At 43.0% G+C, this 25672-nt stretch overlaps 1 protein-coding gene across 6 annotated transcripts in view; it reads right to left on the reverse strand.

Moving 5' to 3' along the window:
- Window positions 1-228: 228 nt before the first annotated feature.
- arhgap1 (Rho GTPase activating protein 1) overlaps window positions 229-25672 on the reverse strand; it is an 88708-nt gene continuing 63264 nt past the window's right edge. For 2 of the 6 annotated variants that reach the window (XM_039793273.1, XM_039793271.1), the window contains exons 12-14: window positions 6201-6278; window positions 2182-2285; window positions 229-2058 (exon numbers count right to left, since the gene is read on the reverse strand). In XM_039793273.1, the coding sequence (XP_039649207.1) occupies window positions 1891-2058; window positions 2182-2285; window positions 6201-6278 (350 nt within the window). In that variant the 3' untranslated portion in view covers window positions 229-1890. The other 4 variants (XM_039793272.1, XM_039793275.1, XM_039793274.1 and 1 more) reach the window with 4 other exon arrangements.

Here is a 25672-nt window from a genome sequence, read left to right on the forward strand (position 1 = left end):
TCCATCCAGCTCACTCGCGGACAAGAGGAGTTTATTTATTATTATTTATTATTTGCAGAGGAAAGAGGTGTCAATGGGATTTTGAGGTTCTATGTATGTCCTATTTACCCACCAAAAGTAATTATTCAACTATGACAAGGTAAAATTGGTTTTGCATTCTATCACCCCTTTAAAGGTCAAAGAGGAGAGAGCCACAAACAATCATAAATATAAGTCAAATAACAATCATGATATTACAGAGTATATTAGACCAGCACTTATTTCATCTACATGCACAGCTGTTTTTGGGTTCTAAACACTTACTCATCTGCTGGTAGAATCACACAGCTCCTTTTCTACTGGTTACTATAATTACAGCATTTAAAAGATTGTCAACAACATTTGGTACCAAGTTTACTACTACTGTAAATGATCCTGAGACTTTCAAGGACATGGAAAATCCGACCTTCATTCTCTTATGCCCTGTTCTGAACTGGCATTAAGTTGCGTATCGGGTGATCACACTATCACCATTCAAAATGAACTGCAGTTTTTGCCGCATGATCTAAGTTAACAACCTCAGAGCTGTTCACTTATAATGCCAGGTCTGAACAGGGCCACTATCGCTCCTCTTTAAGTTTGGGATCAGAATCCTATACGTTTTGTACAGTAACTGCACTGCTTCATTATCTGTACTTATTACTGATCATGTATTACCATGCAGAGCAGGGTGATAATTCATGTGAATGCTGGAGGCCAGTTTTATTATTTTTTTTGTCACTACATAAAAAAACAGCAGAGAGACAGTCTGACAACAGCACAGCACATGTATGTGTGTATATATATATATATATATATGCAATTAGGACAGGATTTTTTGAAGGGTTGTTGGGTGTAATAGGGTGATGAAATGTACTATGTGAAATAACTGTAGGTTGCCTGCACTTCAGCCAGTGGCATTCACACTGGAACCAACATAATCAATTGTACTTGAGTGCAATTATGTCCTTAAATATACACTCCCTGATTATGTTTATTATAGCATTATTATTATAGGACATTGATCTACCATTTCCTTTCACTTCATTATTCAGTCTGACAGTTGTGTCTGGGGGAGCTGTGTCAAATGTGAGAAAGTAATGTTTGGACTACAAATCTATAACAGAAAGCCTTACGTTACAAGACTTAGTTAACCAGGCAGCTAGGGTCTGATGAAATACTCTAATAAGCTGCATTATGGGAAATGAAGGTTCCAGTGTTTTTGGAGCTAGACTGAATTTCAGGTTATCTCCACCTTCTTCGATTCTGTATATTTTTTTTACATTCTCACTTCTGTGAGTCGGCAGACTTTTTTAAGGACAATCACTGGAGTTAACTATTTCTGCAAGTTGGAATAACCTGCACAGGCACAGATCTTCACCTCATATCATCTAGTTTTTTGTTATGTAGTAGTAATTGTGAAGATCCACTCCCTGATTTTGATTTCACAAAACTGTCCCCAAATTCTGTGATTTCCTCCAACTCACTGGTTGCAAAACTGGATACTGAGGCAGCTCTGTTGACTTATCAAAATGACAAAAAGCAAAGCTGCAAAAATACACGACTTTCAAGAATAACTGGCACTTTAAAGTTAAATCTCTCTGCCTACATTGTTTATTGAGGGTTATTTGTCTGCAGTCTAATGTATGTGCCATTTTACTAGAGTCACATGCAAATGGAAATGCTGGCCAGAAGCTAGTAGCAGTCCACACTGCTGTTGTCATCAACAATATGTGCCAATCAGAATGTAAAGACTGGTGGGAGACAAAATTAAATGCAATTGGTCCACGGGATCCTTTTAAAGTGTATGGTGTTTTAATGGAAAAGGGTGTTTCCGACTGGAAGAGAGACTGCAGGGTAAAGGGGCAGGGTTTAGGTAAAGACCAGATGCTGGTGGTCCAGCAGGATTCTAGTGAAGTTGTTGATTGGCCCAATGGCGCTGAGTGACATGGCGTTGTCCCGTCCCCAGAGCAGGTTAGGACCAAACACCACAGCCAGGTTACTGTTGGTCATCTTATTCACTTCATTGTTGGCTGATACCTAAACACACAGAGGTTACTGTTGGTCATCTTATTCAATGACACACACACACACACACACACACACACACACACACACACACACACACACAAATTAGTGGAAAGTATAGTCTTTGAGCTGTACCTTTGCCAGGAATGTGATGAGGTGTCGCAGTGGTGCATAGTTTTCTTCTGGCAGCGACTCTATCAGTGTCTTCATAAGTGCCACCTGCCTTTCACTGGATACTGCTGGAACACACCATACATAGAACACCATTGTAATTAGAGCTAATTTAGGATGTAGATGGCAGTAGTAATTGACTACTACATCTCAGTCAATCAGTACTGCCATTATATCCTTTATGTATGGATTATTTGTTTATTTTATCTTTTGTACAGTGGGTGGCGTATGGGTGCCGTAATGCATATAGGTGAGCTCACAAGCGCAGTTGTGTTAAGAGTATTAAGTGATTGATATTAGCAAACTGTTTTTTACCATGTAGCCATGCACGTTTTGTTGTATTGTTTTATTATTTTGAATGAACAGTTGTGCAATCTACACACTGCATTGACTCACGCATCCAAACTACTTTGCCACTGTGGCTACGAATGGCAAAATCATCACATTAAGTCAAAAACTTGCTCTGGGGATCATCAGTGCATTGACTGTTTAGAACGTTGCAAGCGAATCTCATGTTTTGCCGCTCGACTGGAGCTGAGGACATCAGCGGACAATTGGTTTTGAGTTGATTTGTCTGGAAATAGATGTGGGTAAAACAGAATGACAAACAGGTCAGTGGAATGTCAACACACTTCAAGTCTGTGTGAGTGAAACGGTGGTGTGGCATAGAAGGAGCCTATGCCTCTAAGTCTGGGATCATTAAAATGCATGTTAACGGTAATATGTGCAAGTGATATGGAAACACAAATTTAAGTAAACAAAGAAAGCGAACTCAAGGGGATTATTATTATAGAACTAATAATAGTCTATAATTATTATAGAACTAATATCCAACAGAAAATGTGGATGAAGCACAAAATATCCAGGACACATTTTGGGATCGTTTATCAATTAATCTACTGATGAGCCTAACAGCGGGTTGACAAATGGTTATGTTCCTACTGATGATGCAAAATAATTGAGATTGAGCTGCAACCTCATGACCATGAGGTTATAAATATTACATTACATTATATGTCATTTAGCGGACGCTTTTATCCAAAGCGACTTACAATTAAGTGCATTCAACTGAGAAGGTCCAAACTCTAGACAACAAGTAGTAAGTGCAAGTACATTAGCTTTAAATAAGCTAAGCTACAAAGAAACAAAAGTGCAGGTTAAAGAGTTTTTTTTTTTTTTTTTTTTCGCGCCGGGCAGGCTTGGACCCTGCTTTGTTTATTTTGCTTTTACGATTTATAGTGTCGAGGCCAAGGTGTGTTTCGTCGCCGGGTTGCTCCACGACCGTGCCCTCGAGTGGTACACCTCTATGAGCGAGGGGCAGCCTCACCTCCTCTCCTCATACTCCTCCTTTGTGGAGAAGATGAGGAGGGTGTTTGAGGAGGGAGGGCGAAGGAGGGCGAAGGCTTCCCAGCTCATGTCACTCCAGCAGGGGCGATTGCAGGGTCGCGGAGTATTCTGTTGACTTCCGCATTTTGGCTGCCAGATCGGGCTGGAAGAGTCCGGCTCTCCGTTGCGTGTTCCTGGACGGTCTCAGTGAACGGATTAAGGACCATTTGGTCCCCACGGACGAGCCGGAGAGCCTCGATGAGCTCATTGAATCAGCCATCGATTTGGATAATCGCCTCCGGGAGAGAGAGAGAGGGAACGCGGGTCCCACGGCTCCTCCTCTTCCTGGTCCTGCCCTCCGCCGTCACAGGTCCCTGCTCCCCCGCCTTCCCAGTCACGCTCGGCAGCACCTCCTGCACCTCCCCCTCCTCCTTCACCCGAACCTATGCAATTGGGCCGCGCACACCTCACCCCGGAGGAGTGGGAACGCCATCGGGGTGTGCATCTATTGTGGTAAGCCTGGTCATTATTTGTCCACCTGCCCGGTTCGCCCAAAACAGTTGGCTCGCCAGTAGTGTTGGGAGCTCTGGCGAGCTGAACTTCCCCCACTTTCCGCCTCCTGCTGGACGTTTCCCTGTCGTGGCAGGAGGTGACGCTTCCTCTGGGGATTAGTAGATTCTGTCGCTGACGAAAATCTTTTGGATATTGAGATCGCTCGGCAGCTCGCCATTCCCCTGGACACTCCCCTTCATGCCACTGGTCTTAGTGGGCAGCCTCTCACCACAGTTACCCACTGCACTCCCCAGCTTCGTCTCCTCACCTCGGGTAATCACGAGTCGATTTCGTTTCACCTCGTCACCTCCCCCGTCAACCCTATCGTTCTTGGTCTCCCCTGGCTCATTCTGCACAACCCCAACGTGGACTGGGCGCGGGGGAAGATTAGAAATTGGAGCCCTCACTGCCACTGACAGACATGTCCATTATCCGCTCGAGCTCCTGGTAAGCCCACTCAAATTCACACTCCTCCTGTTCTTCCTGACTTAACTCTCATTCCCTCTGAGTACCATGATCTTGCCGCTGTATTCAGTAAAGATCAGGCCCTGTCCTTACCCCCTCCAGAGAGAGAGGCTATGGAGCAGTATATTAAAGATTCCCTGGCTGCTGGCATTATTCGCCCCTCCTCGTTCCCACTAGGCACCGTTTTTTTCTTTGTCTCCAAGAAAGACAAATCCCTCCGCCCTTGTATCGACTATCGGGGGCTCAACTCCATCACAGTTAAAAACAAATACCCGCAATCAGTGTATTTGAGTCCCTCTCCCTCAAAAAAAGTTAGATCTTCGCAATGCTTACCATCTTGTGCGGATCCAGGAGGGGGACGAGTGGAAAACGGCATTTAATACTCCGCTAGGTCACTACGGGTACTTGGTAATGCCATTCGGCCTCACTAACGCCCCCGTTGTTTTCCAAGCTCTCATAAATAACGTCCTCCGTGACTTTTTGTCTATTTAGATGACATCCTGATCTTCCTCCGCGACCCAGTCCAACACACAGAGCACGTCTGCCTGGTTCTGCAGTGGCTTCTGGAGAACCAAGTTTTTGTGAAGCCCGAGAAATCCGAATTCCACGTCCCGTTTCTCAGTTTCATCATCGAGAGCGGGCGGCTCAACGCTGACCCAGACAAAATTCAAGTTGTTGGAGATCGGCGCTTCATTCGCAATTACAGTTCTTTGGTCGCTCCTCTCACTCGTCTCACCTCCGCCTCAGTCCCCTTCGTCTGGTCTCCAGAGGCCGCTGCAGAAAACGTTCACCTCCGCCCCCATCCTCACCAACCCTGACCCCTCTCTTCAGTTTGTGGTGGAGGTGGATGCCTTGGATGTGGGTGTCGGCACCACCTTGTCCCATCGCTCCCCCGCTGACCACAAGCTCCACCCTTGCGCCTTCTTCTCCTGCCGCCTGACCCCTACTGAGCGCAACAATAGCGTGGGAGACCGGGAACTGCTGGCGGTGAAGCTGGCCCTGGAGGAATGGAGGCATTGGCTGGAGGGCTCTGAAAACCCCTTCCTGGTTTGGATGGACCCCAAAAACCTGTCGTACATCCAGAACGCCCAAAGACTCAATTCCCGCCAGGATAGGTGGGCCCTGTTCTTCACCTGGTTCAACTTCACCCTGTCATACCGCCCTGGATCCCTTAATACCAAGCCAGACACCTTATCCCGCCTCCATTCCACTGACGACACGGTTAACCAACCTGACACCATCTTGCCCCGTTCCTGCCTGGTCGCATCCCTGGTACCGGTCCCCCCAATCGCCTCTACACGGTGCGCCGCCTCCTGGATGTGCGGCGTAGAGGTCGACTTCTACAGGGGCCCACCCAGACAAGCCTGGCAGTCCACCAGAAGGCGTCCGTTGAGGAGGGGGTACTGTGATGGTTGGAGTCCGGCTGGCTGTGAGTTGTTTTTCCTCTGTTATATTCTGCTGTCAGTTTGTGTTGGCTCTGCCTTTCTGTCTCTCTCCGTGTTCCCCCCTCCCCTCCTGCCTGTGCCAGCCAGCTGATTGCGCACACCTGCTCGCCTCCTTACTACCACTCCTCCCGCCATACACACCTGCCTGTCATCAACTACAATCAAGCTCAGTATTTAAACCCCGGATTGACTCACCATCTTTGCTTGATCGTTGCCCCAGTCTCTTCGGTGACGCATTTCTTAAGCTCCGTGTGTCCGTATCCGTACAAGTATCCGTAGGAGAATTCCCAATAGTAAAGAAATGGGAGAGAGAGCTGAGCCCGGAGGGGAACGTAATTAATTGGGAGACAGTTTGGGACAACATTTCCCACTGTTCCAAGAACTCAAATCACCAGCAGATCCACTTCAACATATGTCATAGGACATATTGGACTCCTCAGAAGAGATACGTCTCTAAAGCCATTCCTACTCCCTATTGCACGTTCTGTCAACCTGAACAAACTGGAACTTTCCTACACATGGTCTGGGAGTGTGAACAGGTGCATGAGTTTTGGAATAAAACAACATCAATAATATCTGATGTGATAGGATGTCGAATTCCTATTGACTCAATTGTTTTGTTACTTAATGACGACTCTAAATTACACCTGCTTGAAGACAAAAGAAAGTTTGGTTGGCTGGCTCAACCGCGACCAAGAAAATGATAGCTCAGCGCTGGCTCCCCCCTCCACTCGCTTTGTATAAAACAGTGGTGTGCATACTTCCTAGACATAGTTATGCTTGAGCTCTCTACAGCAAGGATTAACAAAGCCAAACCATCGACTATAGACCTATGGAAAGGGCATTTTCAGGACTGGTCCAAAACTCTGCATTTTCAGCGGAGGCAAAAATGTACACTTCCGCCACTAGGTGGCGCTATAGCAGAAAAAATGTGTTTGGCCCTATAACTCCTCGACTTTGCGTGAAAAATCACAATTTATCAAAAACCTACTTTGCTGAACTTCTCCTAGCCTGTGCGACCGATCTGCACGAAACCTGGTAAGTAGCATCTCAAGACCGACCTGACAAAAAGTTATTAAAAGAATTTCTATTGGATAAAAAGTGCGCAAATTACGGACAAACAAATTTGTGTAGCTAAGTATGAAAACACCAACTTTGCCATATCTCGACCAAAATAAATGCTATCAACGCAAAACTTTAGATTCTTGTTTTCCATGAGCCTCTGGAGGTCCCCCACACATTTAAAAAAAAGATTTGGCCACTAGGCACAAGTACAAAAAGTTTATATCTCATCTGATTTTTACGGAATTTGGAGGTTACCATCTAGGTCCACTCCTGAGGCCACCCCTACTGATAGGGTCAAAGTGGGTGTGGGCATGACCCACATTTGGATTCACCACTTACACTAATGTGTGCAACTTTAAATTTACAGGGTAGATGCACAATGGCTCATGGACCTCACCTACCAAAAATTACACATGTGGACCACTTGGTGGCGCTATAATGACGTCAAACGTGTTTTTGCCTATTACTCCCACATTACACGTTGCACATTAGAAACCCTTACATCCACGTGTTCCTTGAATTGAGCTGAATGTGATATAGGCCACGCCCATTTCCGCTAAGAAGTCTTTTCGCAATATCTCGCAATGTGCAACACCAACTTTTTCGAACTCCTCCTAGGCCGTGCGACGATCTACACGGAACCTGGTACGTAGCATCTCCAGAGGGACCTGACCAAACAAATTTTGTTATGTTAACGTGTGCGTCTTTAACGACCAAACTCATTTTCCTAGCTAGCTACCAAATACAGACTTCATAATATCTCAGCCAAATTAAATGATAGCAAAAAAAAATTGAGATTGTTGTTCAACATGCCTCACGATGCTCTATACCAAATTCAGTGAAGATCGGCCATTATAATCAACGATTATATGTTTTGGCCGATAACTCAATGCATGCAAATGGAACATTTGTGTTTGCAATTTATCTGCCATAGTAACTGCTATCAACATGAAACTTGTGATGCTCGTTTGGCATGCCGCTCTGAGGCTCTGTAACAAATTTGGTGAAGTTTGGCCATTAGGTAAATGGTAAAGGAAAGCCCAGGTGCTACGGTTGTTAATGTGATTACAAAGTTCTCACATGTTTTTATACTGACTGGGAGCAGTACACACAGTTTTTGACCAAAAAACCCTCAATAGGGCAAATTCTTAAAAAAATGGATTCAACAAACCGCTTTTAGCTTCCTTTCCTTGCCTTTTAGTAAGAGATATTGTAAATGAGAAAAAAAAAAAAAAGCGATTTAATGTGACATCAACCCTGGCGCGAATTCTTCTTTTTCCCTACAAACTTATTTTATACGATTATTTTTTTAAATAAAATGCACCAAGTGTTTGAAAAGCAGTGTGGTTATCAGGCTTACAGAGTTTTAGGGTCGTGATGAACAAGTAAAGGTTTTAGTCAATGCACTCAACAGCAGCTGCTATAGGCAGGTGCTATAGTCAATGTAGATCGGTTTTGGCCCTTTTACTCAATGAACGTTAATGGGATATTTGCAATGGCAACGTACTGCAGACCTTGCGGCTCACACCTCTCGATACGCTTTGGGTCCCGTTTTGCCGCAGGTTTGCCTTGCACCAGCTCTTAATTATGCTGTTATAGTTTTAGACTGCCGGGGTATTTCCTTTGACACACTGAGCTCCTCCTCTCTCTCCACTGTTGCTGTGGTCCTGCTTTGCACCCTGCTATGCCCTGCTACGCTCTACTGTGCCGCGCTACTTCCTGCTATGCCCTGGTACACCCTGTAACGCCCTGCAGTCCCCTGCTACGCTATGAACTACTACAACTACTATTTTGTAGTCGCAGTTTCATTATCTTTATTGTGACTATTATTGCCACTGTTCATCACACCCCCCAACCGGCAAAGTGTCTTGAGAGAACTCTTGTTATGCTATAAATAAAATTGAATTGAAAAAGCCAAAAAGCATAATATGAGCACTTTAAAATAGTTGGCAATGAATTTTGTCAAATTTGTTGAGACTAGGGCTGTTGGAACGAATACCGAAATTCGAATATAATTCGAATAGTAAAAAAATCAATACTATTCGAATGTTGAAATTACTATTCGAATGTGACTTTTTTTATATAAATATGTTGGCTAACGTTAGCTAATCTCCCTCTTCTCCTCTTCATATCATGCCGTATGAACAATAACAGCGGGAGTGAGAAACACAACGCATTGTGAGGTCTTAAGACAACGTTACGTAGCGAGTAACGTTAGTACAACATGACAGAGCTAACGTTACGTAGCGAGTAATGTTAGTACAACATCACAGAGCTAACGTTACATACCGGGTAATGTTAGTACAACATGACAGAGCTAACGTTACGTAGCGAGTAACGTTAGTACAACATCACAGAGCTAACGTTACATACCGGGTAACGTTAGTACACGGGGGAGTGACAGGCTGTGGCTGGAAATCATAAGTAGGACGGGAAATAGTTTTGACATGACTTTAAAATCGACTTCCACCGAGCCAAAATGCTGATGTTATCAATAGTTCGTTCTGGTTTCCTAACTGCGTCGGGAGGTAACTTTAGCGTAGCTGGGAGCTTCATGGAGAAAGCTAAAGTTTATGTTAGCTGCCCTACAGCTGTCAGAGTTAGCTTTCTACTTCATATATTACATTTTAACAGCTGTATTCTCAGTAATGTGACAATGTGCTGGAATCAGGTTGCTTATAAATCACTAAAATAGTAGTGACAGCAACGTTTGGCTTAGTTATTAATGCAGTTAGCATCGTTTGTTACTTACCTAGTTTATGAAAAATGGTTTCGGCTGTGCTTCCTAACATGATGACATTGTGCTAAACGAGCACCGTTAGCCTTTACAACAGAGCCGCTTCACTTGTTAGATTATGTTTCATTACTCTGTTGATCTGTGTTTGTCGCTGTGTGCTCGTGGTGGAAAATGAATGTAAACAAAGTTGCGTGCAGGTCGCCTCAAGGCCAGGCTAATGGATGCCCCTCTAGTGGACAGAACGTGTAACAACCACATGCTTGTAGTGGCATTGACAATGCATAAGCCAGAGTATTGTAGAACATATTTAACAGGCTGCATTTTGAGCATTAAATATTCAAATATTATTCGAATATTAAAAAAAATCTCAAATGGAATTCGAATAGTATTATAAAGGAAGATTGACAGTTCTAGTTGAGACTACGTGATTTTATTCTATTTCTACTTCTATTCTATCTTACGTTATACTCCAGTGTCTCTTAGCGTCAGACCTCATTTCAGCTAATTATCATAATAAATCTTTCAGATTTGTGTCCTTTTTGATGTTTATAAATTCATGAAAATGTCAGTTTTTCATGGGACCATTAAGCGTGTATTTAAATTGACTGCCGCTTTGCACACAATACTTTGGTACTTTGTTGTGTGACGTAATTCCCGAGAGTCTGCCTTTTGGGGTGGCTCAGCACATACACAGGGACCAGAGCAGACAGCGGAGCAGCATTGCACACAAAATGCCGAAGCGTTTCCTGCTAAAGATTTCCCACCGTGGTCAGAAAACACAAGGGAGACACCTTGTTTCTCTCACTATGACTCTAGAGTCGTACTCGCTCGCCATCACTCTCACTTCTCCCTCGCTCTATCACCCACTCTCCACACACACACGCCACCAGCACACAAGTATAAACATCAGGCCACTAACGTAGGCTATGGCGAAAGCTCTGCGTGGAGCCATACCCTACCATACGCACAACCATAAAACAAGACTAGTGCAGCTCCACAGTTGAACAGCAAAAACAAATGTCCCCCGTACCATCCCGGTTGGGTTGAAGGCGGAGTCGGAGGGAGGCGGAGTGCACCGTGTGCAAAGCTGGCACATGTTTCAGTGTCTTTATTATTTATCTTATACATTGAAAAGGTATTAAGAGATATTTTGTGGAAGCTGGATTTTCTAACACAGAAGAGGTCATATTTAGAACATTATTTCATATTATTTATTTATTTATTTTAAAAGAGAGTTATTATTTTGTTACAGATTTTATTTTACTACAGAAGTTATTTTTGCACCATTGAGGCATAACAAAGCATGTTCATTAACCTCTGAGAAGCCTGTCTGGATTTGAGTGTCGTCTTTTTTGGAAATCAAAATATGTTCAACTTATGGTATGTGAGCCGGACCAGTCTGACTACATCGCACTCAAGATCCAGCGGCTTCGGCTGCCTGAAGGGATACAACATGAGCTGACACTGCACGCTGAACGCAACTCGGACTCGTTCATCTGCCGCGCTGCCCTGGGAACGAGCCGTGGGGGAGAGAGTTCGCCTTCACCGCAGCTGTGTAGCCCGGTGTTTTCTGGCTGGAATTACAAGAGGAGGAAGACGCGCGGACTCTCCTGTGCCGCAAAGAACCACAGAGCGACCGTGGGACTTTGATTCGATACCGGGGGCCGCGAATGGAGGACTCAGCACCTGTGGACTAACAGTTTTTGGGCCACTGTACCGAGTTTGACTGGAGGATGCTATGTGCAAGTTTTGAAACCAACCGTTGGAGGGACACCTAACCAGACTGTAAGGAATGATGACTGCTGGCTACTCAGTCTACAATCTATATTTTTGAGAACACTTAATCGGGCTGAAAAAAGGGAACATGATGAATCCTGAGGATGCAAGTTTCGTAACTAAGCTTTAAAGGGACACTTAACCAGACTGAAAATACATGATAAATACTGGCTGGTAATCCTAAGGATACTGTATGTAAGTTTCGGAGCCAAGCTTTAAAGGGACACTTAAAGGAGAACTCCGGGCAATTTTTACGTTAATCTTGATTGCTATATGTATATGAGTACTGTCGATAGCAAAAAAAACGAGCCGAATCGGTGCTAGCAACACGGAGCTGCTGCAGCTAATGCCGAGAGCTCCCACTCAGCTAAAACGGCAGTTATGGGGGCATAAGATGAAGAGTGTCTTTTTGCCTCTTAACAGACACAAAATGCAATTAAAATGTCTGTGCAGGGACAGGGACCTTACATGACAACAAGATGCATTTAGCAACTTAGCCATTGTTTAAATTCACCTACCCTCTTAGCTGCTAGCTGCCATCTGGGATGAGTGAGTGTGTTCAGCCAGGCTCCGGTAATAATCATCACGCAGCAGTTCCATGTGTATTTGTAGCATATATATCCATTTTGTGTGCTGTCGTTGGTGAATATGAGTCTCTACAGTGGCGAATTGTGTGGTAGTTTCCTTAGCCAGGCTAGCACCCCCGACCGGCATCCTTCTACTTCCTCCCCGCATCCCTCGCCTGCCGAGGCCGACAACAATCCAACAAGCGCCCGCTGGTCTGGTGGAGGTCTTCCAGAAGACGGTTCAAGCCTTCGCGGCGAAAATTTTTATTTTATTTCACCCTTACAAATAGGTAATTGAGCACTGTAGTGGTTATGACCATATTAGTGACTATGTAACTACATGGAAACAGACCAAATTATGTTTATGCCCTGTACAGTAAAATAGTGTTTTAGACTGCTAGCTGTAGTCTCGCGCTGAAGTCCCGTGGGAATTCAGTTGTAGCGTGAAAAAGGTAAATAGCAGTGTGCAACTAGCCACAACTGCAGAATATCATGGTCATGGAAAGGAAGACGATTAAAGTTTAGGTTCTTGTATTTTCTCATTCTGTTGCCACAATTCGGAAAGGCACAAACGCGAACCATTTCTTTTCCACAGTAAATCAACCCTTGTTTTTCAAACTGTAAGCTTCTTCCCTTGTGAACACCTCCGATCGTCACTTTTCACACACTACGCTCCTCCAACCTGCACACTGCTATTTACCTTTTTCACGCTACAACTGAATTCCCACGGGACTTCAGCGCGAGACTACAGCTAGCAGTCTAAAACACAATTTTACTGTACAGGGCATCAACATAATTTGGTCAGTTTCCATGTAGTTACATAGTCATTAATATGATCATAACCACTACAGCGCTCAATTACCTATTTGTGAGGGTGAAATAAAAAAAAAAATTTCACCGCGAAGGCTTGAACCGTCTTCTGGATGACCTCCACCAGACCAGCGGGCGCTTGTTGGATTGTTGTCGGCCTCGGCAGGCGAGGGATGCGGGGAGGAAGTAGAAGGATGCCGGTCGGGGCTGCTAGCCTGGCTAAGGAAACTACCACACTATTCGCCACTGCAGAGACTCTATTCACCAACGATAGCACACAAAATGGATATATATGCTACAAATACACATGGAACTGCTGCGTGATGATTATTACCGGAGCCTGGCTGAACACACTCACTCATCCCAGACGGCAGCTAGCAGCTAAGAGGGTAGGTGAATTTAAACAATGGCTAAGTTGCTAAATGCATCTTGTTGTCATGTAAGGTCCCTGTTCATGTTGCACAGACATTTTAATTGCATTTTATGTCTGTTAAGAGGCACAAAGGCACTCTTTATCTTATGCCCCCATAACTGCCGTTTTAGCTGAGTGGGAGCTCTGGGCATTAGCTGCAGCAGCTCCGTGTTGCTAGCACCGATTCGGCTCGTTTTTTTTGCCATCGACAGTACTCATTTACATATAGCAATCAAGATTAATGTAAAAATTGCCCGGAGTTCTCCTTTAACCAGACTGAAAATACATGATAAATGCTGGCGGTCAGTTTACAGTTTGTTTGTTAACAATTGAGCTAGAGGGATACGGTCTGTTCTGCTCATAGTCTGCTTATTGCTCCAACTAGAACGGGTCTATTTTTTACACAGCTTAGTCCAGAAATAGTTTGAAGGTGTTTATAATATTGTTCATGTTTAACATAAGAATTCACTAAACCTGTTTCAATTAACATGTGACTTAAGACAGGAGGTGTAGTTTTGAGCTGGAGTTTTGCGCAAACTGCGTTTGATGTGGTCATGCATCTTACAAATAGGGGAGGGGTTAGGGGATTTATTTTACTTTTTATTAGGGCTGTCAAAATTAACGCGTTAATTTTTGCGTTAATTTTTTAATATTTAACTCGTTAAAAAAAATTAACGAAATTAACGCAGCTGTGTTTGTTTACTTCATGTGGCGGCTGAGAAACGTAATACGTCTCCATAAGAGCAGGCGGCGCTACTCTGTATTTGTAGCATTCACTACGTCACGGGTGTTCAACAGCAATGTACCGCAGGTTAATAGGTGGGAGGGACTTACCTGATTGAAGTACCGTCCAGTCAAAAGTTGAAACATGGACCAGTAAGATCCCAAAAGAGAAAAAAGACGATGTGTTAGAATCCAGAAATGAATGAGCACGGGCTATAAACGGGACCGAGTACTAGTTCCGACATGTTGTCTCGTCAGGAGAGATGCGCCACCGGTAAGCTGCTGTTTCGTTACATTGAGCTGCGGTTTAAGTTTGTTTGTCTGTTGCTCTACTGCTGTGCTGCCGATATGTACGTGCGCGATTTGTTTGCTTGATAACTGTTACGTTGGTCACGCTGATAAAACCTTATTTGCAGTCTGATGTTTAACGCTGTCGACTCGATAGTATCCGTGACTATATTCCAGTAAATGTTTGAAATTGGTGCGTCTCACTGTCACACAAGCTACTTCCTGGTTGCGGTGCTGGAAGGGAAATGTAGTCAATCGCTTTACATTGGTAATGGATTGCTGTGCACAGCGTCGCTATCTAAAACTACACTCACTGTTTTCACTTTAGGCCAACATACACCTTTGTGGTTTTGGGTTACTGGTTTAATGTGTAACATTGATATTGATATTGATGTGCATTTCTGTGTTTAGATATATGTGCTTTGCTTAGTCATTCAGATTAAACACTATGTATATTATAATATTTATGATATTAAGTACTGCCTAGATTGTAATTTATATTCTATATATATATATTTGTATATTATTCAGAATATGGTATATTAGGTATGTAGCTAATATTGGGGGTGGTGACAAAAATCTGCTCTCAAATCGGACAGTTTCTAGCCGTTTCAGCAGCCTTCAGCAGGACTAAATAAGCCAAATTGTTGCTGCTGTTGTTCTGAAAGATATTAAACATTCTGAACTTAGCAGAACATTTCCTTGTTTGTTTTTTCTTCATATTTGCAAAGTTAAGTGATTTAGCATTTAAATATCCATTACTACAAGCTTCAGTCTCATTTTAAAAAAAACGATTAATCGCGATTAATTACAGCAAATTGTGCGATTAATTAGTTAATTTTTTTTAATCGATTGACAGCCCTACTTTTTATGTTTTTGTCACACCTTGCTCAGAGCTAATAGTTCAACCTTTGCTACAGATTTGTCAGCAAAATCCGGTAGGGTACTCGAGACACGTATGCGTTTCAATTTTGAAGATGGCTGAGCTTTCAATCCTTTCAGTTAAAATCAGGGGGCTAAATGGGCCGATCAAAGGAGCTAAATTCCTGGATTATTTAAGAAGGAAAAACATAGACGTGGCACTTAAACAAGAGTCACACTTAGGTAAAAGCGATGTAAATCGTCTACAAAATAAATACTTTAAGGTTGCTGCCTCATCTGGTGACGACACCAAAACCAAGGGCTCCATCGTGCTGCTGTCGCGGAAATCCGCAATTACCGTAGACAAAAGCAGTAAAAACTCTTCAGGCAGGATATCTTATATATGTACCAAGATAAGGAGTAGGAAAATAGCCTTCGTTTTGTCTCGGTATATGCACCGGCTACATATGATGAAAGTTTCTTTGCACGCCTAACCAATGAATTGCTCTCTCTCAATTCACTAATTTAAGGGGAGACATGAATGCAGTACTAGATTTAAACTAGGATAGATCAGGGGTAAATCACACGAAAGCCCAAAAACACATATCGGACATGTTTAAAGCAGTTGTGGAATCCCACCATCTGACAGACATATGGAGGATGCACAATCCTACTAGCAAGGATTATACCTTCTTTCCACACGTCACCTCACTCATTCCCGCATTGATTATATTTTGTGCACCAGTGAGCTTAAGGCAATGTTCCACACGATAGCAATAGAACCAGCAATTCTGTCTGATCACAATACGCTGATAACCACATTCCGTTGTGATATGTTAGGATAAAGATCTAGGAGATGGCAATTAAACAATTCCCTTCTCCAAAACACCACTTTTGATACAGAGTCTACAGCCAAGCTGGCAGAGTTTATATCAATCAATACTGACTCAATTTTGGAGCCAGTGTACATTTGGCAAGGCACTAAAGGATTTATTAGAGATTTCACATCTTCCTTTGCGGTCAATTTGAAGAAAAAGAGAGAGGCAAGGATTGTGGAGTTGGAAGAACGTTGTAAATCGTTAGAACAGTCTCTAAGATGTGTTTTTCTTTAGTCACAAATCGAGCAGAGCTAAATGATTTGCTAAGAAGGACAGCTGAATTCATAATGCACAGAGTGAGGCAAAATTACTATTTTAATGGTTGCAAACCAAGCAAATTGCTTGCTCTGAAATTAAAACAAAGTGAATCCAGAGCTGCTACACACCACAGCTGTCCGCACAGAGGGCTAGATTTACTAACACTAGCGCAGTTTGCGCTGCGTCCGTTTATGCGAGTTCGGTAATAGCGCACGCTATGCTTCCACAGTTTGCGTAGTATTTATCAACCCTGACACCCATCAGGCAATCAGCGTCTTTCTCCGGCCACTAGACCGTAAATTGCGCTGTAGCAAAGCGGTACTGGTGCTATGATATGGCTGAGTGCAGACTGCGATATTCCCACTGCTGATGCTATGACTGTTTGAAATGATACTGATGCCAATATTTGTAATGTAGCGAGGAGTTTAACAACTGGTGGAATGGGATGTGAATGTTGAGTAGGAGATTCAATTTCATCTTTGATTTCTTCCAGTAACTCTAATATTGCATGTCTGCTTGATCTGTAACGCTAAATGATGTTGTGTTCACTGACAAAGTGTGATTCTTCTGTTAAAAATATTTTCAGCCTCGCCTATGTCTTCGTCTTGCTCAAATTGCTGTTGCCATTTCACCAGCGGCATAAAGCTCTACGAGGAAACTCGATTCCGGCTGGTTTAAAGAGGCGGAGAATTTCCCCCGCAGAATAGAGGCGCGCTCTTACTGACAGTCTTTGTAAATACCATGGAATATATAATTAGGGGCACTTTGCGCTTATCCTCCCACCTTTTTGGGTGGAACTCCCACTTTCCCCACGAACCTCCCACGAACGCATATTGAAAGCGCAACTTGTCTCTTCTCGCTCATGTGGCAGACAATCTGCAATTTTACCCAAGTGCGCCCCGTTTGTAAATAGCCCGCATCGGTTACGTCCGTCTTTGCGACCAATTAGCGCCTGGAAACAGGCGCAAACGGCTTGATAAATCAGAGGACAGACAGAGGTATCTCAACGAATCCTAAAGATATCACCGCCACTTTCCAATCCTTTTATTCAAAGTTGTATGAATCCTCCTGCAATCCGGATCCGACACAGTGCCAAAAGTTCCTGAAAGAGCTAAACCTGCGTCTTCTTGAGCACGAGGAGGCAGAACAACTGGGTCAACCTATAACGTTAGAGGAACTTAAATCAGCGTTAAAAACAGCTAAGGAAGGGAAAACACCAGGCTTGGACGGAATTCCATCAGAACTTCTGCTACAATACTTCGACATACTAGGACCTACCATCTTATTAACTTTAACCTCGGCCATAGAGGGGCTCCTTTCATTAACAAACACATCAACAACACTGGACTAATTTCAGTCATACACAAAAAGGGCAAAGATCCTACGGAGTGCTCAAACTACAGGCACATCAACCTTGGGACGGATATTAAGCTCTATTCCAAAGTCTTGGCACTACGCCTACAAGAGCTTTATTGAGAAGCTAGTCCACCCCGACCAATCAGGGTTTATACCAAAGCGTCACGCTGCAGACAATATACGCAGATTATTCCATGTAATAGAAGAAGCCAAAAACCTTCCAACAACGGCAGCACTGGACGCGGAAAAGGCTTTTGACCGCCTAGAGTGGAACTACTTGGCAAGTAATGGAGAGGCTTGGTTTGGGAGCCAAATTCATTGACATGGTGCGTACTTTATATGTGAATCCCACAGCCATAGTCTCAACCAATGGCCTGCACTCACAGCCATTCCCCGTCGCACAGGGCTCGCGACAGGGATGCTCGCTATGTCCCATGCTATTTGTGATCTCTCATGAACAGTTAGCCCAAGCCATAAGGCAAAATAAAGTATGTAATGTCCAGATTAAATCCAATAACAACTCAATATAGTAATAGTGATAGCGTAATTCGGCAGTATATTTGGAATAATAAACAACCTAGGCTAAAATACTCTACCCTGCAACGTACCACAAACACGGGAGGCAAGGCCCTCCCCAACCTTAAAGTGTACCAAAGAGCCTTTCAGCTACGGGCCCTCAGAGTGTGGATGGACCCCTCATCTATAGTCCCATGGAGAGAAATAGAGCAAAACCTCACTGGAAGTCTAAGACTGCAAGACAAGGTGTGTGTCCAAAAAAAGTGTATGCTAGCCTATGGCCCTATTATCACCAACACATTGACCAACATTAAAAAGGTCGAGGAGCAATTACGCTACACCAGTAACTGGTATTTGAACACCCCAATTTGGCACAACATACACTTAATGTCTGGTAACAAACCTTTTGTTTATAACCAGTGGAGTGACAGAGGTATTTATACTCTAGACCAGCTATTCAATGATGAAGGTATGTTAAGTTTTGAAGACCTGAGAGCTAGCTTTGAGGTCCCTAAGACATCTTTCTTCCTTTATCTTCGCCTAAGATCAGCCCTAAAATGTTATGGAGTACCATGGGGGAACAGTCTTGAGATGCACCCAATCATTAAATGGCTTGTTCATTCTTCGGTGAGAGGATTAGTGTCCAGGATTTATGCTAAACCAGTTCAAATTATCTGTAGGAGAACTCCCAATAGTAAAGAAATGGGAGCGAGAGCTGAGCCCGGAAGGGAACATAATTAATTGGGAGACAGTTTGGACAACATTTCCCACTGTTCCAAGAACCCAAATCACCAGCAGATCCACTTCAACATATGCCTTAGGACATATTGGACTCCTCAGAAGAGATACGTCTCTAAAGCCATTCCTACTCCCTATTGCACGTTCTGCCAACCTGAACAAACTGGAACTTTCCTGCACATGGTCTGGGAGTGTGAACAGGTGCATGAGTTTTGGAATAAAACAACATCAATAAAAAACGCAGCAGCACAAGTGTCGGTCCTAATGACCTCAACATCACAGGAATTAAGAGAAAAGCAGTCGCTTTCCTTGTGGTTGTTGTTCTTGTTCAATTGTGTTTGTCTGTATGTTAAAAAATATAAAAATAAAAAATGTATCATAAAAAAACCAAAAAAAACGTACGTCCGTTTTCTCTCAGTTTTATGATGGATCAATGCTGCTGTTATTAATTTGGCATGTGACCTGTGATCCGCTGATAAGTATGATAAGCTCCGTATGAGCACCAATAACTAATACTGGGTTTCTGCAGGTTTTACCAAGTCAAATTTAAGAGCTTTTATGACCTTTTTAATACCATTATGAATGAAATTTAAGACCTACAGTGGGGAGAACAAGTATTTGATACACTGCCGATTTTGCATGTTTTCCCACTTACAAAGCATTTAGAAGTCTGTAATTTTTATCATAGGTACTCTTCAACTGAGTGACAGAATCTAAAACAAAAATCCAGAAAATCACATTGTATGATTTTTAAGTAATTAATTTGCATTTTAATTTTTAATTTGCATTTTATTGCATGACATAAGTATTTGATACATCAGAAAAGCAGAACTTCATATTTGGTACAGAAACCTCTGTTTGCAATTACAGAGATCATACGTTTCCTGAAATTCTTGACCAGGTTTGCCCACACTGCAGCAGGGATTTTGGCCCACTCCTCCATACAGACCTTCTCCAGATCCTTCAGGTTTCGGGGATGTCGCTGGGCAATACGGACTTTCAGCTCCCTCCAAAAGATTTTCTATTGGGTTCAGGTCTGGAGACTGGCTAGGCCACTCCAGAACCTTGAGATGCTTCTTACGGAGCCACTCCTTAGTTGCCCTGGCTGTGTGTTGCGGGTCGTTGTCATGCTGGAAGACCCAGCCACGACCCATCTTCAATGCTCTTACTTAGGGAAGGAGGTTGTTGGCCAAGATCTCGCAATGCATGGCCCCATCCATCCTCCCCTCAATACGGTGCAGTCGTCCTGTCCCCTTTGCAGAAAAGCATCCCCAAAGAATGAGGTTTCCACCTCCATGCTTCATGGCTGGGATGGTGTTCTTGGGGTTGTACTCATCCTCCTTCCTCCAAAAAGGCGAGTGGAGTTTAGACCAAAAAGCTCTATTTTTGTCTCATCGGACCACATGACCTTCTCCCATTCCTCCTCTGGATCATCCAGTCATTGGCAAACTTCAGACGGGCCTGGACATGCGCTGGCTTGAGCAGGGGGACCTTGCGTGCGCTGCAGGATTTTAATCCATGACGACGTAGTGTGTTACTAATGGTTTTCTTTGAGACTGTGGTCCCAGCTCTCTTCAGGTCTTTGACCAGGTCCTGCCGTGTAGTTCTGGGCTGATCCTTCACCTTCCTCATGATCATTGATGCCCCACGAGGTGAGATCTTGCATGGAGCCCCAGACCGAGGGAGTTTGACTGTCATCTTGAACTTCTTCCATTTTCTAATAATTGCGCCAACAGTTCTCATCTTCTCACCAAGATGCTTGCCTATTGTCGTGTAGCCCATCCCAGCCTTGTGCAGGTCTAAAATTTTATCTTTGATGTCCTTACACAGCTCTCTGGTCTTGGCCATTGTGGAGAGGTTGGAGTCTGTTTGATTGAGTGTGTGGACAGGTGTCTTTTATACAGGTAATGAGTTCAAACGGGCAGTTAATACAGGTAATGAGTGGAGAACAGGAGGGCTTCTTAATCTATTCTGTGTTACCGAAACCTGGCTGTGCCATGAAGAATATGTTAGTCTAAATGAAGCCACTCCTCCCAGTCATATTAATACTCAAATTCCTAGAGGCTCAGGCCGAGGAGGGGGAGTTGCAGCCATATTTGATTTGAGCCTGTTAATAAATCCTAAACTAAATCATAACTCGTTTGAAAGCCTTGTTCTTAATCTTCAACATCCAACATGGAAAACATTACAGCCAATTATATTTGTTGTTTACCAAGCTCCAGGTCCGTATTCAGAATTTTTATCTGAATTCTCAGTTTTTATCATGTGTAGTCCTTAAATCAGACAAAGTACTTACTGTAGGTGATTTTAATATCCATGTGGACGTTGACAGCAATAGCCTTAGTACTGCTTTCAACTCACTATTAGATTCAATTGGTTTTAGTCAAAGTGTGCATAAGGCCACACACTGTTTTAACCACAACCTCGACCTCTTGACCACATGGCATCGAAATTGAAGATTTAATAATATTTCTGCAGAATCCTTTATTATCAGACCATTTTTTTATAACTTTTGAATTCTTACTACCCGACTATACGAAATTAGATAAAAGCTTCTACACTAGATGGCTATCTGACAGTGCTATAGCTAAATTTAAGGAAGATATTCCAACAGCATTTAACTCAATGTCATGTTTTAATATAACAGAGGACCTTTATGCTAACTCTGATCTCCCCCAAATTGATAATTTTATAGACGGTGCTACGGCCTGCCAACGGACAACTTTAGACTCTGTTGCTCCCCTCAAAAAGAAGATGATGAAGCAAAGGAAACTAGCACCTTGGTATAACTCCCAAACTCGCAAATTAAAACAAATAATAAATAAAACCTGAAAGTAAATGGCGTTCCACCAAACTGGAAGAATCTCGTTTAGATTGGCAAGACAGTCTGAAAACCTATAGGAAGGCCCTCAGAAATGCCAGATCAGACTATTACTCATCACCAGTGTTGTATAAAGTACTAGAAAGCAATACTTTGTGTGAAAGTTACCTTTTAGAATATTACTTAAGTAAAAGTCTTAAAGTATCTGATATATACTGTACTTAAGTATCAAAAGTAATTTTCTGATATTTAATGTACTTAAGTATTTGAAGTAAAAGTAAAAGTTTTTTTTTTTTTTAAAGCAAGCGGTTAGAACTTTTATTGTGGCTTTCTTATAGTAAAGCATAAAGCATATTCAGGGTTCCCATATCTTCTTAATCTCACTCATCAAATCAAAATCACATTCTTTTCTAGGACTTTTCAGGCACAATTATCAAAGAACAAACAGCATATTTTTAGAGCTGACATCAATGTACAGAAACATTTCTTGCAACACGGGTGTATGACATTATCTTCACCACTACCCTGTTCACGAGTTCACCACTATCGTCGGGGTGGTCGCAGGGCTCAACATAAAAAAAAATCCCCACTGGCCCCCGGGGCCAGTAGATCAGAGTTTTGCTGGCCCCTTCTACATTTTTACTGGCCCTGAAAGAAATATCATAGGTGTGATTGGAAAAGGATAAAAAAGCAGGAAAATATACGCCGCACCTATGCTTTAGAAAATGGTTCTAACCCAGCTAGCCACTACCACTGGATGTTGTGCCATTAGCAGCAAAGCTAGACCAGGGGTCATCAACTACATTTTTCCAAGGGCCAGACACTGCGGACTTTCAAATAAAGAAAATAAAATTATACCTAATACGCATCATCTTGTTTGATATTTTCACTTTCTTACTAAATTAATTCTATATTTTTTACATTAGTAAGCAAACCCCTAAAAACATGGAAAATCCATAATGACAACTAGATAGGCTACTTAACTAGAAAATGATCTCAGATTAGTCCTGTATGCCTAATTTGAAATAAGACAATTCTGTTGCTAAATAATACAACCGGCAACATCGTCAAGAATGAAGAACGCGTCATTCACGTGCATATTAAGTAGTCACATGTATTTGTTTTGGTCTTAAAATACATCCATAGGTTTACGGAGAGGATGGCTCGTTTAGAAAGGCAGCTACGTTTACAAGAGTTTGTCCAAAGTTCAAGATTGGTTGCAAATTAAGACAAACAGTTAGACTACAAACTGACATCTTTCATTTTAGCTCGTTTGTAAAGTCGCTATTTGCAGAGTAGAGCTGTGTTTGCACAGCGCGGTGGATGAGAGTGGACAGCGCAGACTGAAATATCGGTTTCTACGCATTTCTGCCTGTAGAACAGGTACGTGGGTTATTGATAAGTATTGACTCTTTAATCATGGAGGTTTTATTGTAGGCTACCTACTTACAGTAACGAGTGTAGCGTTAGTTCATCTGCGCCATCGGCGGTAAATAATCCTCGGTGACGTTTCCAGTCAGTACATGTGCTGCGTGAAGTAACGCACACGCCAGTGACTGTGGCTGCAACCAGCCCGACATACGTTTTTACTGGCCCCAGGCCATTGCTTATGTCGAGTCTGGTCGTCTACGATAACGGGAGGTCCTCCAGTAGGTGCTCGTGCTTCCATGGCGGTTTCAGTTGTGCGTCCTCCTCCTCCTTTAGCAACAAACAAGCGCTGAAATAGAGCGTGCGGCGTGCGGAGCGTGCGTAATGCAATGTAGGAGCAGTGATTCGCCAAACCTCCCTTATTGCAGTCGCACACATTTCTTCTAATTTTATTTTTTAGTAACGAGTAACGAAGATGCTTAGTGGAAATATAACCGAGTAAAAGTATACATTTTATCTAGGAAATTTAGTGGAGTAAAAGTGAAAGTTGACATAAATTTAAATAGCGAAGTAAAGTACAGATACGTGAAATTTCTACTTAAGTACAGTAACGAAGTATTTGTACTCTGTTACATTACAACACTGCTCATCACTAATAGAAGAAAATAAGAATAACCCAATGTTTCTTTTCAGCACTGTAGCCAGGCTGACAGAGAGTCACAGCTCTATTGAGCAATCTATTCATATAGCTCTGAGTAGTGATGACTTCATGAGCTTCTTTAATGATGAAATTAAAACAATTAGAGATACAATTCATCACCTTTTCCCCTCAACTTCTAATGGTTCACCTTTAAACGCAGGACTGCTAGAAAGAACGACAAGACCTGACATATACTTGGACTGCTTTTATCCTATTAATGTTACAGGTCCCTTCAGCTAAGCCATCTACCGGTCTCTTAGACCCCATCCCAACGAGGCTACTTAAAGAAGCGTTACCCATGGTTAACACTTCATTACTAGACATGATCAATATGTCTTTAGTAACAGGTTATGTACCGCAGTCATTTGAAGTAGCTGTGATAAACCTCTTCTGAAAAAAAACCACCCTTGATCCTGATGTCTATAGCCAACCTATATCTAACCTTCCCTTTCTCTCCAAACGACCTTCTAACTGCTGCTGACAAAGGACTTGCCTCCATACTTGTCTTATTAGATCTTAGTGCTGCATTCGACACTATTGACCATACCATCCTGTTACAGAGATTGGAACATTTAGTCGGCATTAAAGGAATCGCACTAAGCTAGTTTAAGTCCTATTTCTCTGATCGATCTGAATTTGTTAATGTTAACGATAAATCCTCCAGGTACGCTAAAGTTAGCCATGGCGCTCCACAAGGCTCAGTACTTGGACCAATTCTATTTTCCTTATATATGCTTCCTCCAGGCATTATTAGGAAACACTCAATTAAAGGGATACTTCACCGATTTAGCATTCAGCTTTGTATCAGTAGAAACCCGATAGTATTTCTGAATGACCGTGCCTCCCTCCCTCATGTCCCCCTGAGACGAGAGATTTCTGCATTTGGGGCCTGGAAAAAATCTTCCGATGACGTAAAATGACGATTTTTGCGTCATTGGAAGATTTTTGGGCCAGAGGCAAAGGACTACAGCCAGTAGTAGGATCTACTTCGTATGTTTTCAACAGCACAAGGGGTTGGACTGCCAGTCTCGTGGTATTTCGATAAAAGCGACTGTCAGCCATTTTGAATCTTCGCTAAACAGGCCTTCGGTTTCGCAGCAGATAACATTTACAACAATTATCTGCATTCAAACTACCGGACGTGTGTACCACCGGGATACATCGGTACAGATCGGAGAATATGGAGGAAACGTTATTACAGACGGAATACTCGGCACACTACGTGAGCTTGCCCGCAGGCGAGACCAGCGGGTGCGCTCAATGCCGGCTAGCCGCGCTAGGGGACATCCTCATCGGCTAGGTGGAAAGCTAACGCTAGCTGTCCACCTGTCCCAGCCATCCTGCTTGCAAGTGTCTGCTCATTAAACAACAAGCTGGACTACATCCTCCTTCAACGAAACTTCCCAACGTGAGTTCGGTGACTGCTGTGTTTTGTTTTGGAAACATGCCTGAACAACAGTGTACCGGAACCGGGACTATCCAGCAACCAAGCTGCTCTCGCCGGCCCGTGGAGGTGGACTGGTGTAGAAATAAAACCAACTAGCTACTGCTAACTGCTGGTGGAGCTTGTGACTGTTAAATGCCGACCATTCGACATTCCACGCTAATTCACGCCTGTGTTTATACTCTGTGTTTAGCTACACCAATGCTAGTATGCGCTAGCTGAACTTTACGGATCCTGCTTGCAAGTGTCCGGCCATTTAGACCACAAACTGGACTACATCCAACTTCAACGACACTCCCAACGTGAGTTCAGAGACCGTTGTGTTTTTGTTGTGGAAACATGCCTGAATA

This window comes from Perca fluviatilis, chromosome 24, assembly GCF_010015445.1.
Source record: "Perca fluviatilis chromosome 24, GENO_Pfluv_1.0, whole genome shotgun sequence".
NCBI lineage: Eukaryota > Metazoa > Chordata > Actinopteri > Perciformes > Percidae > Perca > Perca fluviatilis.